The following is a 15,898-nucleotide window of genomic DNA, read 5'->3' as shown; positions in this document are numbered from 1 at the left end:
CACCAGCAATGAACAGGAGTTCCTGTTGCTGTACATCCTCATCAGCATTCGGTATTGTCAGTTTTTTGGATTTTAGCCATTCTAGTAGGTGTGTAGTGGCATCTCATTTTCTTGTTTGTTTCTTTGTTTTGTTATTTTTAGAGATAGAGTCTGACTATGTTACCCAGGCTGGAGTGCAATGGTTATTCACAGGCACAATCATAATGTACTACAGCCTTGATCTCCTGGGCTCAAATGATCCTCCCACCTCAGCCTCCTGAGTAGCTGGGACTATAGCCGCACACCAATGTGCCTGGCTTCACTGTTGTTTTAATTTGCGATTGCCTAATGGCATATGATGTGGAGCATCTTTTCATAGCTTATCTGACACCTCTGTATCTTCTTTGGTGAGGTGTCTGTTCAGATCTTTTACTCATTTTTTTTTTTTTTTTTTTTTTGAGACAGAGTCTTGCTCTGTTGCCCGGGCTAGAGTGCCGTGGCGTCAGCCTAGCTCACAGCAACCTCAAACTCCTGGGCTTAAGCAATCCTTCTGCCTCAGCCTCCAGAGTAGCTGGGACTACAGGCATGTGCCACCATGCCTGGCTAATTTTTTTCTATATATATTTTTAGCTGTCCAGATCATTTCTTTCTATTTTTAGTAGAGACGGGGTCTGGCTCTTGCTCAGGCTGGTCTGGAACTCCTATACTTGAGCAATCCTCCCGCCTCGGCCTCCCAGAGTGCTAGGATTACAGGCGTGAGCCACCACACCCAGCCCGGCCTTCATTTTTAAATCAGGTTGTTTGTTTTTTATTGTTGAGTTTTGAGTTCTTTGTATATTTTGGACATGAGTCCTTTATCTCATATGGGTTTTGCAAATACTTTCTCCCAGTCTGTGGCTTGTCTCTTCATTCTCTTAACAGTGTCTTTTGCAGAACAGAAATTTTAAAATCTCATAAAGTTCAACTTATTTTTTCCCCATGTATTATGCTTTTGGTATATCTAAAAGCTCCTCACCAAACCCAAGGTCACTTAGATGTTCTCTTATGTTATCTTCTAGAAGTTTTACAGTTAGGTCTAAGATCCATTTTGACATTTTGAGTTAATTTTTGTGAAAGGGGTAAGGCTGTGTCTAGATTCTTCTTTTTTTGATTTTTCATGTAGATGTCCCATTGTTCCAGCACCACTGCTGAAAAGATTATCCTTGCTCCATTGAATTGTCTTGCTCTTTTGTCAGAGATCAGTTGGCTGTATTCATGTGGGTCTATTTTTGGGCTCTCTATTCTGTTCCATTCATCAATTTGTCTATTCTTTCTCTGGTATGTGCTGTCTTGACTACTCCAGTTATATATTAATAGTAAGTTTTGCTGTCAGATGGTGTCAGTCTTTCAACTTGTTCTTCTTCAGTACTATGTTGACTGTCTAAATCTTTTGCCCTTCCATATAAACTGTAGAATCAGTTTGTCAGTATTCCCAAAATAACTTGCTGGAATTTTGATTGGGATTGCATTGAATCCATATATCACACTGGGTATAACTGACATCTTGATAATATTGTATCTTCCTATCCATAAACATGGAATATCTCTCTATTTATTTAGATCTTCTTTGATTTGTTAGCTTTATAGTTTTCCTCATATGGATTATGTATGTATTTTGTTAGATTTATGCCTAAATATTTCATTTATTGAGGTGCTAAATGGTATTCTGCTTTTAATTTCAAGTTCTAATTGCTCATTGCTGATATAAAGGAAGGCAACTGACTTTTGTATATTAACCTTATATCCTGAAACCTAGCTATAATCATTAGTCCCAGGAGTTTCCTTGTTGATTTAAAAAATTTCTGGCTGGGCACGGTGGCTCATGCCTGTAACCCTAGCACTCTGGGAGGCGGAGACGGGTGCATCGTTTGAGCTCAGGAGTTTGAGATCAGCCTGAGCAAGAGTGAGACCCCATCTCTACTAAAAATAGAAAGAAATCATATGGACAACTAAAAATATACAGAAAAAATTAGCCGGGCATGGTGGTGCATGCCTGTAGTCACAGCTACTCGGGAGGCTGAGGCAGAGGATTGGTTGAGCCCAGGAGTTTGAGGTTGCTGTGAGCTAGGCTGATGCCACGGCACTGTAGCCTGGGCAACAGAGTGAGACTCTGTCTCAAAAAAAAAAAAAAAATTTTTTTTTTCTAATAGTCAATTTTCCTAACATACAGTTTCATATAACAATTTAGAAACTGATGTTTTGAATTTACATTTCAAGTATTTGTGAGTGACATAATAATATGATGGCTGTAATCTGCTTTAAAATACTTAAAATAAAAAATAGTGATGGGGCAATGAAACAAGATTGCCAAAGCTGAAATTAAAGAAGCTGTGTGATGGGTAGGTATCTGGGATTTCATTATACTATTTTTCGACCTTTGCATAACTTTGAAAATTTCTAAAATTAAAAAATTATATTTGAAGAATGGACACCTTATTCAAGATTACAGTAGAGGTTTCTTTTGATCTTAAAAGGAAAATTTTTCTTTCTCCCCAGTCTTTCTCTTCTTTTCTCCTAGAAGGTATATAATACATTTTAGAGGAACTGATTGAATAGATGGATAAATGGGTGGATGCATGTGTCTTATCTTTTTCTTCTCTTCACTTAAACCTTTAACCTGGCACCAGGAATAGAATGGAAGTTACCATCACAGAGGACCAGAAATATGATAAACCTGTGTGCCGCCCATTTTAACACTTCAAACATGTTTGTTCATAATAGTGCAATTTTACATTTTGGTATAATTCTCCATATAAGAATCATGGTGAGTGAATAAATTCACTAACTCTCATAAACCTCCCCATGAAGTAGATGTTATTCCCATTTTATAGAAGGAGTTAGCAAGCCCTTGGACTTGACCACAATAATACAGAATCACAGAACCTCAGAGATGGAAGAGAATTTAAAAGTTATGTAACTCCACGTTCTAACTAATGTGAGAATCCATCCATAACAATGATGCATTTCACTCATTTGGGCACTTTTCTAGGCACTGGGGATATAACAGTTAAAAACAACACAAAAGTTCCTGTGCTCATGAAGCTTACATTCCAATGTGAGAGAAAGGTTATGAACAAGTAAAAATACGTCTGATGGAAAATAGGATTTGCTGATGGATCAGGTGTGGGGAGTGAGAGGAAAAGGAACCAAAAATGACAGCACTGTTTTGGGGTGAATGGAACTGCCATTTACCCAGAAGATGGTGGGAGGAGCAGAGCTGAGCACAGGTGGATAAGATAGGAATTTGGTTTTTGACATGTTGAGGTTGAGAGGCTTACTAGCCACTGAAGTGTAGATGTTAAATAGGCAGCTGGCTGTATAGTCATGCATTGCTTAACGACAGATAAACATTCTGAAAAATGTGTCCTTAGGCGATTTCATCTTGGTGCAAACATTATGGATTATACTTACACAAACCTAGAAGGTACAGCCTACCACACACCTAAGCTATGTGGTATAGCCTATTGTCTGTAGACTACAAACCTGTACAGCATGTTACTGTACTGAATACTATAGGCAATTATAATACAACGGTAAGTATTTATGTATCAAAGCATACCTAAACATAGAAAAGATAATATGTTGTACTATGACAGCTATGCCATTATGAGGTGATAAGAATTTTTCAGCTCTGTTAGAATCTTATGGGACCACCGTCATACATGAGGTCCATCACTGACCAAACATCGTTATGTGGTACATGACTGTATATGAAACTGAAGTTCAGGGGAGAGTTCCAGGCTAGAGATAATAGTTTGGAATTCAGAAGTATGTAGGTGGTAATTAAAGTATTGAAACAGGATGAGGACACCTAAGCAGTGACTCAGAGAAGAAAAACACAAGGACTGAACTCTGGGGCTTTCCAATATTTAGAGGTTGGGAGGTAAGGAAAAAAAAATAGCAATTGAGATTGAGGAGGAGTAGCCAGTGAGTTAGGAGGAAAATCAAGATAAAATGGTAGCCTGGAAGCCAAGGAAAGACAATGTTTCAACTAACTATGTTAAATGGGCTGAGAGGCCAAGTAAGATGAGTGATGAAAACTGAACCCTAGAGTTAGTGATGTGGTGTTATCCATGAGCCTGAATGGAAGGCTCAAGAGTGACCAGGAAGGGAGGAAGTGGAGACAGAGGGCATAGGAAACTCTTTCAAGGAGTTTTGCTGTAAAGGGAGGCTGAGGATTGGGACACAGTATTTAGAGGGGGGTGTACAGGCAAGAGAAGAGTTTTTTGTTTTTGCCTTTGTTTTTTGTGCTTTTTTTGGTAGAGACAGGGTTTCGCTCTTGCTCAGGCTGGTCTCTAGCTCCTGAGTTCAAGCGATCCTCCTGCCTCAGCCTCCCAGAATGCTAGGGTTACAGGGCTGAGCCACTGCGCCCGGCCTTGTGTCTCTTTTTTAAACAAGAGAAACTATAGGATGTATGCATATTGATAGGAATGATCCAGGAGAGAGAGATACCTAGGAAACAACAGCAGAGAATGAGGCTATTTGAGATACAAGGTAATTTCTATGAGTAATGAAAACAGATATGGCTGCCATTATTGCAATTTATTGCCTATGGTTATAATTGAAGTAAATGCAAACTTTCAGTTAGGGGTTAGTAAAAATGATATGCAATATTTTTCTCCATCGAAGTTCATGGGACCCCTTAGTTCTAAGGTATGATCATGAAAGTATGTGGGTAAGGTAGGGTTAATGATAAGACCACTGGAGGAGGGGAGGTGAAGAAACTGAGAGGCTAGGGTATTGGAGAAATCATGTATGTGGATAGAGAAATCTCTAGGAATTCTGAAACAGTAGTCCTGGAGGAAGTGACAGTGAGCTGGGAGCTAAAATCTCAGCTCTGCCTGAGCCAGGGCATCCCCAAAGCATGAGGCAGCTTATCCTACTTCTGGACAGTTGTAATTATAGGAAACTTCTCCTTTAATCTGAATTAAATTCTACCACCCTAATACTCCAAATTACGCTCTTTGCTCAGTCTCCTAGAACTCTTCCAAGATGAGGCTAATCCCTCTGACTTAAGATAGTTCTTGAAGCAGTTGAAGACAGTTCCAAGTGTTCTCTTTTCTAGGAAGAAACTGTCAGGTCTTTCAACTGTTCCTTATACATCACAGTCTCTAGGACTTTCATTATCTTGGTTGCTCTCTTTGGGATACACTTGATTCGTTGACTTCCTTGGGGTGACAGAATCAGTGGCATGATCTTCTGACGTCCCTTCTGTTATTCAAATCACTATGGTAATTAATAAATACTTTATTTTGCCAAGGTGGGTGTGGGCACAACACTTTTACTCAGCGACAGCAAAACATCTTATACAAGTTACACAAAGATGTTTCTCTTTTATAATCTGCAGCCTTCTGCTAGCCCTGCTAAATTCACAGTGATTAACGTTATGGCAGTGGAATTACTGACAAGAAAAAACACTAAGGTGTTAATGTTCCTAACACACGGCAGAAAATACTATGACTTAGCACATCAGAAGGAATACTTACAAGAATATCGGTGTTTTCAAAATAATTCCTCCAGTATGGTCTGATTTTCCTCTGTCCACCAATGTCCCACACATTCAGTTTAAAACCTTGTGATTGTACACTTTTGATGTTAAAACCCTGAAACAGACAAGGGCAAAAACATCAAGTTTTATTAAACTTGGAGATCGTAATTCTGACAAAGTTATGTTTAATAGCTATGTTTTTAAAATTAATTCTGAAGTACTCTGCCAGACGCTGAAAATGGTATGCTGTGACAGAGAAGGAAGAAACATATTTGTACAGGCTATTCCATTCAGGTTGTGGAGTCAGTGTTAATGCCACAGCTAACATGATGATTTTATTAATACAATGAAAGATAGATACATATAATTGCTAAGGACAACTCGGTATGAGAATAGCTCTGATGATCAATGAAACAACATAGGTCACACCCCTGATGAGGCCTCAGGATGGTAAAATTAGAGAAGACATCACATACAACTAACAAAAACAGAAGCTGAATCTGAAGACTCAACAGAAAAGAACAAATGCTATCGTAAATCTAAAAAGAGGAAAGAGCTATAACTCTGGAGGATTAAATTCTTCAAGAGCAGCTCAAAATAAATTTCTTCATATGGATTAATCAGGAAAAATAGGGAGCTGAACTGAGGACCCTCTGGGGGAGGCTGGGTTTGTAACTGGAGAGTCAGCTGGGTGGGGAGGGCAGGCCTGCTAGAACAGCAAGCTCAAGCTCAGAAGTGGCGTCTTCCCTTACAGATGAAACAAACAAGTGGTCATTTAAAACTGTGCTTTAATAGGTGACTGATGAAAAGAAAGTGTTCATTTTTAGGACAGTTATTCAAGATGGAACTTTGAAGAAGGTGAGCAAATCAGGGATAGGCAGAATTGCCAGTGGGGAGTTAGTGTGGAGAGAAACAAATTAACAAGACCTTTGGGGTTTGAAGAGAATGTATTTCATGAGCAAGAATCAAAAAAAGTCTTCTTGCGAGAATGTTGTCAGGAAACCAGGATTTGAAAAATCCAATCAACAGCTTGCTACCATAGGAGAGACAATTCATCCAGAGTAACCGGAGTTAAGTAGGTCTGGGGATACCTCCATAAACATTTGTCCCATCTGGCAGCTTGTCCATACTGCTGCCTAGCACAGAAGCATAAGGCACAGTGCAACGGCACAGGAACACTGCCACCCAAGTCCCACTGAGGATAAACAGTCACTAGAGGATAACTAGAAATGAGGCTGACTACATGCCAATGACTGAATAAATAAGAAGTTTAAGAATTCTAAAGGAAATGTCTGAAGCTTATTGTAAGAGATAGTTTTACTATGACTCACTGAGAACATTACTTTTGGGTATTTAAAATTTTTGCGCCAGGCATGGTGGTGTGGGCCTGTAGTGCCAGCTACTTGAGAGGCTCAGGCAGGAGGATCACTTGAGCCCAGGAGTTTGAGTGCAGCCCGAGCAACATACCGAGACTTTGTCTCATTAAAAAAAAAATTCTGCACTCAACAATGGTATTAAATGTCAAACCCAGTGATACCAAATCCTTCCTGGAATGAAGCAGGGAATAAGTAACAGTAAATCTTGGAATTTGACTGTATGTATCAACTGCCTTAAACTTCTGTTAGTTATCAGACCCAACAGATCTACTGGGAAATTTTTAATATTCTAAGGAAATAATAATGAATGGGTACAAATATTTAGAGATGTGTATTACATAATTACACATATATAACAACATAGAAAGATATTTATGATACATTAAGTGAAAATGATGATATAAAATAGTATATAAAATACTATATTCTCTATGAGCCATTTTAATTTTTTGTTTTAAATATACCATACACACACACACACACACACACACACACACACACACACACACGCACGCACAGAGGAAAAAAACTTAACGGATACATTCCTAAATGTGAACAGTGGTTATCTCTGACTAGACATTACAGGTGAATTCTAGTTTCTCAATTTTATTTATTTATACTTTCTAAATTTATTACAGTGAGTATCTATTACTTTTTCTAATAAAAACCAAAAACACAATAAATTTGTTTTTAAAGAGTAATCATGAAACCTTGATATAATATAATACCGGAGTCACCTGTAAAACATCAAACAAAGCCTGAAGGTTAGAGTTAGAACTTTGGGTTTACAACTTTGAGTTCATTTATATGTTTGTAGTGTGGAAGTGATTTTAGTGTTCTTGAGAGATACAGTCTATCGTTAATACTAAAAAAACAAAAACCAAAAAAAGCCATTCTTTTTCTGGCAGAAATCCTGACACAATAATATATGTTTTCAGCCCTTCTAGGCTAGACTACTATAATTTGCTCCTCCTTGAGCTATGCATTAAATTTGTTCAGAAGCTGTAAAATTGTTCATTTGGTAGCAGTTGAAATGACTTTTCTGCAAAGAGTTGTGAACTGGGAAGATTCAGAGGCAGTGAAGTACACATGCCAGACCAGCATTCAAACCTGACATCAAGATTTTACCATAGTACAGTGACAGAAAATGCTAAATAACTCTGGTTTTGCTAAAACCTCTAATGCTGAAACACTTTAAAGTGACTAATACCAACAGGCTGTCCCTGTTGGCTTGGCCAGAGGTCAAGTTGTCTCGGGATTTCTTACAGGAAATGAGGTCTAAAGAAGCCTACCAGAGTTCTTCCAATCAGGACTTGTCTTTAAACTTTCGCATTGTGAGCAACATAATTGCCTTAGCCTTTGTGTTTTGCTTGCTTGGCCTTAGGAAACAGGAAGGTTGATGAGGTTGGATTCAGAAAGGTAGGTAATTGTTTTTTATTAAAAAAATTGATAAATGTTGGTATTTATTAAATCTGAAAAATACATACTAAAATATTGAGTGGTTTTTCTCAAAGTATTCTTTATTTTTTCCTTCTACTTCCTCCATGTATTAATTTCATAATCAGAGAAGATAGAGCTATTTTTTAAAATATAGGTAATCATTTAGGTTTGAGGGAATTGATTATCTTGAGTTATATATATACACATACAGAGACGTACATATATACATACATGTATATGAATGTGTACATATATTTTTTTAAATTGTGGTAGAATATACTTAACATAAACTATTATTTTAAAAGTATACAGTTCAGTGGCATGAAGTACATTCAGACTGTGTGCTTCCAACAGAACTCTTCATCTTGCAAAACTGACTCTCTGCACCCATTAAATAATAACTCCCCTCTCCCCAGCTCTGGTAACCTCCATTCTACTTTCTGTCTTTATGAATCTGACTACTCTAAATATGAATGGAATCTCTTATATAGTTTTGAAATCTAATTATTTTTAGATTGTATAAACTTTTCTCAGAAACAAAACTTGAAGTGGATGAAACTCTATTTCCCCATTTTGTATTTCGTATTGCTATTATCATCTTCCTTGAGTCACACAGCATCTGGAGCCAAGGCAGTGCTCACCTGTGTAGGTGTGATGTGGCTGATGTCCTCAGACGCAAGCTGCTTCAGAAGAGTAGTCTTGCCAGCATTATCCAAGCCCAGGAGAAGGATTCTCACCTCCTGGTCTGGTGCACTTTTCAATTTGCGCAAAATTGAAAGTAAGCCCTTGAAAAACCATGAAGGAGAGAGATTACTTTGGCGGCACTGACTTTGATATTACTGGATATCAGAATAACTTCTCCTCCTTGAAAAAAGTTCTTGGTTATGGACAGCTTATATTATTATTTCCACTTTAATGCCATTTATTCCATTTGCCTCCTCCTTCTAAGTTTTGGCAGAAGTACTACAGTAAATTCAGCAACTTAATAAGTAGCATGGGCCGGGCGCAGTGGCTCACGCATGTAATCCTAGCACTCAGGGAGGCAGAGGCGGGTGGATCGCTCGAGGTCAGGAGTTCGAGACCAGCCTGAGCGAGACCCCGTCTCTACTAAAAATAGAAATAAAAAAATTATCTGGACAACTAAAAATATATATAGAAAAAATTAGCCGGGCATGGTGGCACATGCCTGTAGTCCCAGCTACTCAGGAGGCTGAGGCAGGAGGATCGCTTAAGCCCAGGAGTTTGAGGTTGCTGTGAGCTAGGCTGACGGCACTGCACTCACTCTAGCCCGGGCAACAAAGTGAGACTCTGTCTCAAAAAAAAAAAAAAAAGGTAGCATGGCTTATTCCTGCTCCTTCTATTAATCCAGCTTAACAGTCACCCCAGATCTCCTGAAACTGTGAACTACTACCCCGTCTGTGTTTCTAAAGCTTTGTATACACTCTCCCAGTAGAACACTCATCATAGCAGACTAGGTCATTGATTTCTGCATTTTTCTCCTTTACTGAAGTTTCTTCTGGGGAAGTGCTATAGCTTCTGTCTCCCACAAAGCCTGGCACTTATTAGATAGATACCAGATAACATTTGTGGAATTAAATAGAATTACCTACCTAAGTTAATCCAAGATTTTAAGGCGCTATACAAAAAGACATAAAACGGCTATATAAAATTATAGCCGGGCTTCTCTGTTTAAGACTTTTATCTATTCTAACTCACTTTCAAGACTTCTTTATTCAAAATGCTCTACCACCATCTAACTTTTACAAGACCCTACACGATAGGTGCATGGTACAGATTTTCTGTTTTTCAGATGAAAAATCTGGTACAACAGAGAAGTCAGGGAATTGTAAAAGGCACTCATAAAGCTAAAAATGTCAAAATTCTCTTTTTTTGAGACAGGATCTGCTCTCTTGTCCAGGCTAGAGTGCAAAACATCAAAATTTAACCAGGGTATTTTTGACTAGTAAGCTAATATTTCTGCTTCTTGTTTTATTCATTTTTTTAATGAATAGACATAAACCATGTTACTTTCTTTAATTTTTATATAATAGTTATTTGTTCTGTTCTGCAGTTGACAATCCTGTTCTAATGAGGCATAGCTACAAGAATTAAAGAATTCCAGGCTTAAAGGGCATATAATCTAATCTCCCAGCCTGAGAAGAAATTCCTTCAAACTGGGTCTTAGAATTACATAAAATGGTTATATTTGTTATCGATGTTGCACCAGGCAATAATTCAAACCAGTTTGTTCACTAAGATTAAATGATACTTCCGTGAAATAATTCTCAACAATTGGGTCTGTGGACAATCATATGCAAATATGCATAATTATTAAGAATTCCTTTCTGCCTCAGAGACTCTTTGTTTACCACGTCTAGTTCTGTATGTGCACTGACTTGCTAAGGACCATATGAACCTCTCTATGCTTTGACTTTTTTCCAGCAATAAAATGGAAGGTTTAGTCTAAGATAGAAAGGCAAATTCTAAGCCAAAAGATTTGGGGGAGTAAGACTGAATAGATTTGAAATAAAATACAGTCAGGACTTTTTATTTTTTAAAGGCAGGACTTTTTTAGCTTTTGTTTTTCTTATCTGGTCTTGAATATTTTGACACCATTCCTTCTTCTTCTTCTTTTATTTTTTTTAAGAGGAAGGGTCTCACTCTGTCGCCCAGGCTGGAGTGCTGTGGCTCAATCGCAGCTCACTGCAGTCTGGAACTCCTTGGCTCAAGCAATCTTCCTGCCTCAGCCTCCTGAATAGCTGGGACTACAGGCACACACCACCATGCCCAGCTAAATTTTCTTTTTTTAGCGATAGGGTCTTGTTATGTCGCCCAGGTGGGTTTCAAACTCCTAGCCTCAATCAATCCTCCCACGTTGGCCTCCCAAAGTGCTAGGATTAAAGGCATGAGCTACTGCACCCTAGACATCATTCTTTCTTAAAACTATATTTATAAGCAGCTTCCCTAGTTTCTGTTAGCTATATTGCAATCACTCATTTATAATAGCACCTTTCAAAATAGTTAAAATTAGAATTATGAGATCCTCAGGGGACTGGTGACATAAAAAGGCTAAGAACAGGGAAAACACATTGTGCTACTCATCCTGAGTTCCTGATTGGAGGTGAAAAGAAAGGGTCTCATTACCTCTTACAATAACTTCTAAAACAACTGGAATTCATTAAATTAGTACATTAACTGACATACAGGTAGAGTTCTTCTCATGGATTATCTGCTAGTATAGAAACTGTGAAGGAAGATCTGTTTTCTATAAAATATTTTCAAAGTTTAAAATTGATGTTTTGGGTTTTTCTTCATGTCTTTTAAAAAAATCACTAAATAAAAATATTCTTTTCTGAAAGCTGAGACTTTATATACTCTTATATTTGAAATTGAATAATTAAGAGAAAAACATAATTTCTATTCATCTTAAAAGAAAAGGAGAGAATCAAAGCACAGAGGAGAAGGAAATCATTCTAACTACAGGTAAACTTTATTAACCTAATGGTATAGAATACAGTGCCACTACATTTCCAAAGAATAATTTTCCTTATTAGGAAACAATAACTTCAGATGCTTCACCTTTAAATGAAATTACAGAGAAATGGCAAGTTCAGCTAATATTTTCTTCCAGCAAAATGATAAATGACATCTCAAGCATGGTCTAGGAAAGATAAGTGCAAATACAATATAGCATCATATTAACCCAACTACTAAGGACAGAGGATCACAGGATTATCAGGGTTTGCTAAATAGGGAAGAGGATATTTATAGATGTCAGGGTTCTGCCTGAAAGATACAAAGTAAGCTGATTTAAGAGGCTGGATGAAAGAGAACAGAATAAGTCTATTCTATTCTATGCATATATGCTTGTACTTTATTTTAAATGTCAAATGAAGGGAGACAGCCATTAGAAGTTAAATTTATTATGGGGCTGAGTTTTACAGTATAAATACAATGAAATTAATTTTTAAAGTGTATTTTGCCAACATATCCATTCATTTGTCATCAAACACCCATAATGTGCCTCAAGTACAGAGTGAGCAAAAGAGCCACGATCTCTATGTAGAATTTACACTCCTATGATATTAAATAAAGGCAATTTAAGAAACAAAAACTTCAGATAATTGCATATTGTGTGTTATCGGCATGTATGTGTACAAGTTATCTGCACCCTGGTGGACAGAAGTGGTCTGACTCAACCACAAAACATTTAAACAAACTTTTCTGCAGGCAAATCATGAATAGACGTGCCATTGAACACAGACATTTTATCTGCCTCAAAATCAACTTAAACCTGCTGGCAGAGGCATGGCGCACTGACCTAAAATGATACAAACTAGGTCATTCAAAGAAACCAGAGTGGTAGAGAGGAAGGTGTTATATGGAAAATATATGTGGCTGTGAGGAACAGCTAAATTTAAATATTAAAATTACTAAGCCAACTGTCAAGTACATATGTTCCCCATCACCAGCTTAAATGCAACTGACTTCAGTTTATTTTTACCTCTTTAAACTGAACTCCTATCAGTTTCAAGCTCCTATCAGCTTTGAAAGGGAGAACCTCATCCAAACTTTGTCTTCTTCCTCATTACCCTCTACTGAATAAATACAAACACATTTCCTGAGGAACAAAATCTGGGCGTCTCCTCAGGAATACTTTACCAGAGTCCTAATGAAAAGAATGTTACAAAATGTTTCACAGACTTGTATTCGACTTCTGCATATGTATAATCCTGAGCATAGTTTCATCTAGAAAATGGGAACAATACTTATATCTCAAGAAAAATGCTATGAGGATTAAATGAGGTAAGGTATATAAAGCATAACACACAGTAGCCCCCTAAACAGTAGTTGTGTATTGTATTTTTTTTAAAAAAAACCTCTCACTGACTGTTTTGTGACCACAAAATTTAAATACTGTTGGGAACAATCTTCAAATGTTGAACATGCTTGATAACTACCACAAGCTCCATATATGAAGAAGGTAATCCACAAATAATTACTGTATACTTACTGAAATAATTACTGAAGGAATCATATATTAAATAACAGTGATTATGTGCTAAAATTACTGCCACCTTAATATTTCATCAAGGACTTGGTATCATAAGGCAGAGGTAAAACAGCTGACCCTAGACCCTAAATGTTCAGTGAAATCCACAATGGGTTTTTTTTGCACTTACTCAAATTTTTAAAAAATGTATTAGTCATAGCTGAAGTTTAACACAAAAAACAAAAAAGCTTGGGGTTCACTCTTCAGTTGTACAGTTACCCATGGGGACTCATGAGATATCAGATGTGACACACTTAATCATACCACTGACCGTTTAAATTCAGTGTTCCATTTCCAGTTCTAAGAATAGCTGCACTTTTGGAGATAGGAAAAAAAATGATATTTGGGAAACTTGATAAAGAATCCAGAATAATTTTTCCTAATTTCTTATTGTTCATTTAAGGAAAAAAAGAAAAACAAAATCTGTTTTGATCAGTGAATACAGCAATTGTATACAATAGTGTTGTATGTACACTGTCAATTTGTTGTATACAGTGCCAATTTGCACCTGGAAACATGAGCAGTGGTTAATTTATTGTGCCCTGTAATTATAAATTAAACAATCATGAAATTACACAGTCCACTTAATTGATAAACAAACTGGGAAAAGTTAGCCAACTCTCATGCGTTTCTCATCTATAATGACAAATCTCATTCTCTGTTGGTTTGGCATGCCTTTTTCACTTCAATTCTAGTTATTTTCCATATAAATATTTATGTTTGTATTCATTTGTTGAGAAAAACTTAGCCTTAAAATGAACAGCTCATGTATAAACAATTAAGAAAAAGAAACACGTGTAAAAATCTGTTTAGCCTGAGGTTAAAAAAAACTGCACATGTAGCAAGTGTGAATGTGACCGGCAACTTCAGATCAAATAATCCTACTTCTTTAACAATCTAACAACGTAAAACCAATTGAGTTTTTTTTCCCCTATCAAAATTTACTCACTGGATAATCTCACCAAAAGTACATATATCTTTTTTCCTCTTGGGGTAATTGAATAATTTTTTCTTCTGAAATCAACAGAAGTGGTTCAACATTTTTAAAAGTCAGAAAGGGACTAGGGGATGCGGTGGGGCAGTAACTATATATTCGATTGTGGGCTCTTTGCAGTTGGTAACCCAACCAACCTGTTCTACATGCTTCAAATCAATTTTTCTTTGACTAGCTCTAAAATTACTCAATTCCATTTTAACCCCCTCCAACTAACTGCACAGAAATCAGCAAGGAACAATGTCAATGGTCGAATCTGTCACAACCATAATTTACAATTTGGGAAAGCTTAAAGCTTGCCCCAAATTGATGCCCACTCTCCAGTTTTAATTTCCCATTCTTTTTAGTTTGGAGACCCTAAACTGGGGTTAAGACCTTTGGTCCTGGTGTGGTCACACGCAAAATGAGGTTGCAAAAGGTTTCGAAGGAAATACTAGGGACGAGGCAGCTAATTTGCCTCCATCAACACGGATTAAGTATTGAACGGAAAATCGGTCATCGCCAACAACCAGGTCTTGCAAAACTCTCAGCAAATAAAAAACTCAGAACCGCAGAAGCGCACCCGCCACGCAGACACTAAGACGGCATGAAATCTACCAGGCATCCCTTCCAAAAGGCACCTCTTTGTGTAATGGGACTTACTCCCCGGCTCTCCGGGGACCCGCACACCGCGAGGAAGAGGCGAACTAAGCTACCAACTCCCCTGGTACCAGCCAGGGCGACCTCAAAGACTGGCGCGGGCTCTTCACTTCGCTTCTTGGTCGGGCCCTAGACCGACCCCACTTTCCCGCAGCGCAGCGAGGCCGATTCCCCAGGAATCTCCTGCGTGCGAAGGCCGCTCTCTACAGCTCCTCGGACCCGCCCTCATCCCTGTCTTCGGAGTAATGATGGAGCCCGGGATCCGTGTGGGGCCAGCCACGCACTCTGCCAGCCCTTTCCCCAAGCCTCGGACTCGTCGCAAGCCCCGCCTTTCTCTCCAGGCCCAGGTCTCCCTCCAGGGCCCACCCTCGGGGTTCCCTGTCGCCCCCCGAAACCAGTGCAGAACCCAGGCAGCAGGCAGAGCTCCGTCCCACTCATTCCTTGGCTTTAAGCGCAGTGCCTCGCCCTGGGCCTGGGGACGGGAGGGGGTCGATCGGCCAGCTCCAAAGGGGCCAGGGCCCCCACACTTACCATCCTCCCGCCGAATCCCTCCCCCTCCTCCTCCTCCTCCTCCTCCTCCTCCTCCTGCTCCTGCTGCAGCCTCCCCCGTTACCAGGGGCAACTGCTGCGGCGCCGCCCCCGACGTCCCTCGCTCGCACAGTGGAGAAGCAAAGCAGCGGTATGGGGCGGGGTCCAGCTCCGCTTTCCCCGAAGTGCGCAAGCGCGCCAAAGTGCCCGCCCACTGCGCGGGCGGACCGCTGGGGCTGTGGGAGGGGCTGGAGGAGGCTGCCGCTAACTCGGACCAGGGGATTGGTGAAAATTCTCTCACGTGGCTGGCGGGGGCCCCCCCGGCCTGTGATTGGTCGGGACAGAGGGGCGTGGGGGCGGAC

The 15,898-nt window shown here is 39.0% G+C and overlaps 1 protein-coding gene across 2 annotated transcripts in view; it reads right to left on the bottom strand.

Moving 5' to 3' along the window:
* ARL3 (ADP ribosylation factor like GTPase 3) overlaps positions 1 to 15,733 on the bottom strand; it is a 33,797-nt gene extending 18,064 nt beyond the window's left edge. The window contains exons 1-3 of one of the 2 annotated variants that reach the window (XM_045568498.1): positions 15,540 to 15,733; positions 8,964 to 9,107; positions 5,505 to 5,621 (exon numbers count right to left, since the gene is read on the bottom strand). In XM_045568498.1, coding sequence (XP_045424454.1) covers positions 5,505 to 5,621; positions 8,964 to 9,107; positions 15,540 to 15,542 — 264 coding nt within the window. In that variant the 5' untranslated portion in view covers positions 15,543 to 15,733. The remainder of the gene's footprint in view (positions 1 to 5,504; positions 5,622 to 8,963; positions 9,108 to 15,539) is intronic. The other variant, XM_045568500.1, reaches the window with a different exon arrangement.
* Between the last annotated feature and the right edge of the window lie 165 nt (positions 15,734 to 15,898).

This window comes from Lemur catta, chromosome 14 (genome assembly GCF_020740605.2).
Source record: "Lemur catta isolate mLemCat1 chromosome 14, mLemCat1.pri, whole genome shotgun sequence".
Lineage (NCBI taxonomy): Eukaryota > Metazoa > Chordata > Mammalia > Primates > Lemuridae > Lemur > Lemur catta.
The sequence above is the reverse complement of the archived record's forward strand: the minus strand, read 5'-3'. Positions and strand labels throughout refer to the sequence as shown.